The sequence below is a fragment of the Lolium rigidum genome, chromosome 7, assembly GCF_022539505.1.
Source record: "Lolium rigidum isolate FL_2022 chromosome 7, APGP_CSIRO_Lrig_0.1, whole genome shotgun sequence".
NCBI classification, from domain to species: Eukaryota; Viridiplantae; Streptophyta; class Magnoliopsida; order Poales; family Poaceae; genus Lolium; species Lolium rigidum.
This window is the reverse complement of record NC_061514.1, coordinates 142,699,013-142,703,139: the sequence shown is the minus strand read 5'-3', so window position 1 is coordinate 142,703,139 and position 4,127 is coordinate 142,699,013. Positions and strand designations below refer to the sequence as shown.

At 55.2% G+C, this 4,127-nt stretch overlaps 1 protein-coding gene across 1 annotated transcript; it reads left to right on the top strand.

Moving 5' to 3' along the window:
• The first annotated feature begins 388 nt into the window (after positions 1-388).
• LOC124672096 lies at positions 389-1,126 on the top strand. The gene has a single exon (XM_047208382.1). It carries the CDS (start codon positions 389-391, stop codon positions 1,124-1,126), a length of 738 nt encoding a protein of 245 aa, XP_047064338.1.
• Positions 1,127-4,127: the final 3,001 nt, after the last annotated feature.

Sequence of the window (4,127 nt, the reverse complement as noted above, 5' to 3'; positions counted from 1 at the left end):
TTAACTATTTATTATTGTGGTACGTTGACAATTTCTAAAATAGAGCAATCAGAGCATGCACGGCAGGCCTCTCTCCCTCACGGTTCCATTCGGCAACTTCACGAGAAGCAGTTGACAATTGGTGCACAGAGCATGCCAAAACTCCCCGTGGCATTAACCCGCCGCACCTCACACACACACAGTCACACTCAACGACCCCTTCCCTTCCCTTCCAACGGCACTCGCCGGTCGCCACCGTCGTAGCTTTTCAAACTCTCCACACGCCTTTGCCGCCTCCCCTTTTAATACCTCCACGCTCTCACTTCTCAGTCGCACAAATTTAACACCAATCACTCATCGCTGTCAGTAGCAGCAGCAGGCTTGTGAGACTGACAGACAAGGGGGAAGAATGCCGCAGCTCGATCTGGTTTCCCTCTTCCGCCTCGTCGACGCCGGCGAGCCAAGACCGAAGCTCGCCTGCGAGACCACCGCGGTCGCAGCCTCCTACCCGGACGGCCGGGCAGAGTCGCTGCGGGTGAGCTGGGCCTGGTCGGGGCGGGCCGGCGCGGTGCTGGAGCGGGGCGGGTCCACCAAGGGGAGCTCCAACCCCAAGGCGGCCGCCGAGGCGGAGGCGCGCAAGGGCGCGCCAAAGCCCAGGAGGCCGCCGGGGCCCCCGGCCATCGTCATCGGCGTTCTGCCCGCGGGCAAGATGGCCGTGCAGCAGCGGCGCCCTCCCGTTCTCGGCCGCGGCTGGCGCCGGCCGGCGGGAGGCGCCAGGGTCTTCGCGAGCGAGGCCGTGGAGGCCGAGGAGCCGTCGTCCCCGAAGGTGTCGTGCTTCGGCGCCGTGCGGGCCGAGAGCCGCGCGGCGGCGCATGCGCCTGCGCCTGCGCCGCGTGGGGAGGACGAGCAGCTGGCTGAGGAGCGGAGCGGGTGCTGGGCGAGCGTCGCTGCCTCGCTTCGTGGCATTTGCCGCTCGGACAATCGTGAAGAAGGTGAATTGCCAGCGAGCGAATCGGAGGCCACGGCGTCGGAGTCACCGACGACGGCGGCCGTTGTGTCGCCGCCGCTTCCAATTCCGGGGCTGGGAGACGTGAAGCGCCTTGCTTCGCGGCGGTGGCCGGAGGGCATGGCAGGATTAGAGCGGTGACCGGTTTGAATCTCATCCCTGCGTGCTTCGAGAGCCACAGGCACAACGCGCACGGGAACAGTTGTACATTCACATGCTTCCAGCCTGCTTCTGCACTTGTAACCTCAGTCTTCACTCGTGTGATCGTGTCGTGTGCATCCGTCTCTTTCTTTTGTACAGCTAGGTGCTTCCTTCCTGGTACATTTGCGTTATCGATGTTTGACTTTGGTAAATCATCTCTTCCTTATCGATGTTTGACTTCGGTAAATCATCCCTTCGTTATCGATGTTTGACTTTAGTAAACCATCACTCGTTCACTCTCTAGTCTGGGAGGATTAGAAAGCAGTTTCAAAACAATATGAAAAAAGAGGAAGTTCTTGTGTTAAAGCATCTTCAGCGTGCGACAGCCTAACGCAAACGGACCAAGGGGTTCGCGGAGATCCATTCCCATCCAAAATTTGGGCTAGAAATGCATCAACACAGACGTCTCGCAGACCGCCTGCGTATCCTCCATCATAAACCTCGGGTCCGCCTGGCAGGGACCCAACGACCTCTTTACCTCATGTGTGCGGGAACCGGGGGGCGGTGTTGTGTCCTTTTGCGCGCGACTTCAATGTCGGCCGCTTCACCTCATGCGCCTTTGAATTGGCGGCGGTGATGTGGAGTTTCGCATGACACTTTAATGTCGGCCACTTCACTTCCTGCACCGACATTGATGGTGGACAACTGCAGCCTTTTTAAGGCAAGTAGCCACACCGGCCATTCCCATAGGCATCGTCATTGCCACTTGCAGCCCGCCTTGCTCCAGAGACCGCCTTGTCCCACTGGCTGGACTAGCACGAGGTCACAAAACTCTCCAAATACGGTATCCTTGCGCCGCAAAAAGCGACGGTGCTGTGTGGTTGGGCCATCAGTTTGGGTCGGGTGCCCGTGCCGCCACTGCCCGCTGGCAAGGACTTCGGCCATGAGGTATTCTTCCGCAGGTAGAGGGACGCGGTGTGGGCCAACCCAAAGTATGACGACGATAACGAATACTGGCCGATACTACTTCACGAGGAGCGCGAGGTGGCGCTGAACCGCTTCATCGACGAGCATCTACCACCGGAGAACAACAAAACCTAGTGGACACAGTTCTGGTCAAGGGTCGACATGCCATCAAGGTCATCATCAAGAACACACGTCGTGTAGCCTTCATTCAGTTCGGAGTCACCGACGGCGGCGGCTGTTCTGTCGCCGCCGCAGCCGGTTCCGGGGCTGGGAGACATGAAGCGCCTTGCTTCGCGGCGGTGGCCGGAGGGCATGGCTGGCGTAGAGCGGTGACCGGTTTGAATCTCATGCGTGCGTGCTTCGAGAGAGGCACCGGCGCACCGCGCAGGGGAACAGTTGTACATATTCACATGCTTCCAGCCTGCTTCTGCAGTTGTAACCTGTGCTGAAAAAACCATCTCAATCTTCACTCGTGTCGTGCGCATTGTCTCTTTCTTTTGTACAGCTAGCTGCTTCCTGGTACATTTGCCTTATCGATGTTTGACTTTGGTAAATCATCTCTTCGTTATCGATGTTTGACTTTGGTAAACCATCACTTCTTTATCACTCATTCACAGTTTCACTAGTCTGGGAGGATTAGAAAGCAATTTCAAAACATTATGAAAAAGAGGAAGTTCTAAAATCATGTGTTAAAGCATCTTCAGCGCCAGACCCAAATGAACCGACGCTATCCCTTTTAGTTCACTTGGACAGCAGGACAAGGAAAACCTAGCCCGACGATCTTACGCAAGCGGATCGAGGTGTTTGTGGAGATCTATTCCCATCCCAAATTTAGGCTAAAAATACACCAGCACGGAGGACTTCTCGCAGACCGCAGGAGTATCCTCCCTCATAGCCCTCGGGCCCGCCTGGCGGGGGCCCAACAACCTCTTTGCCTCATGCGAGCCTGAACCGGCGAGCGGTGTTGTGTCCTTCTGCGCGTGACTTCAATGTCAGCCGCTTCGTCTCATGCGCCTTTGAACTGGCGAGCGGTGACGTGGAGTTTTGCATGACACTTCGCCTCGTGCACCGGCATTGATGGTGGACGACTGCCAGCCCATTTTAAGGCAAATAGCCACACTGGCCATTCCGATAGGCATCGCCGTTGCCACTTCCAACCCGCCTTGCTCCGGAGACCGCCTTTCACTACACCAACGACGTGGACATGATTTGGCTGGACTAGCAAGAGGTCACAAAGCTCTCCAAATACAGTATAATTGCGCCACCAAAAGCGACGATGCCGAGTCGCCACTGCCCGTCGGCAAGGACTTCGGCCACGAGGTCTTCCGCCGCAGGTAGAAGGATGCATTGTGGCTCAACCCAAAGTTCGACAACGATAACGACTACTGGTCGACACTACTTCACGAGGAGCGAGAGGCGGCGCTGAACCGCTGCACCAACGAGTATCCACCACCGGAGAAGAACAAAGCCGGGTGGATGTGGTTATGGTCAATGCCTGACCACGCCATCCAGGTCGTCGTCGAGAATGCACGTCGCGTAGCCTTCATATAGTTAGCTACAGAGGTCAGCATCGTCACCCTTGTCTCAAACGATGAAGAATAGGTGGTTGTCGGAGGCCTCTGGTGGCACGGACGGCCGACCCAAGCTTCGAAGCCTATGACGAGGAATTCTTCAATGCGTAATACTTGTTTTTAATCCGATGAATGGATGATGTACTCATCCTCTTGTTTCTTCATGTGGATCATTTGAATAATGTTTGCCATCATGATAGGTGTTTTCCTTGTTAAAAATAAGAATAACATGATGAAATGCATCATGCTATTGGGCATCTGGGCCTATCCCCAACATAAACGGATAAGGAGGAGTACACGGCCTGATTTGTGTCCAAGTCACGAACCAAGCAAAACAAAACCAAAAAATTTGGTGTTTAAAATGGATTGAGCGGCTGAAGATGCCCTTATATACAAACTAAATGGAAATGAAACTGAAATGAAAAGATATTCTGATCTTATGTTTCACAAGTCTAATTGTTTTC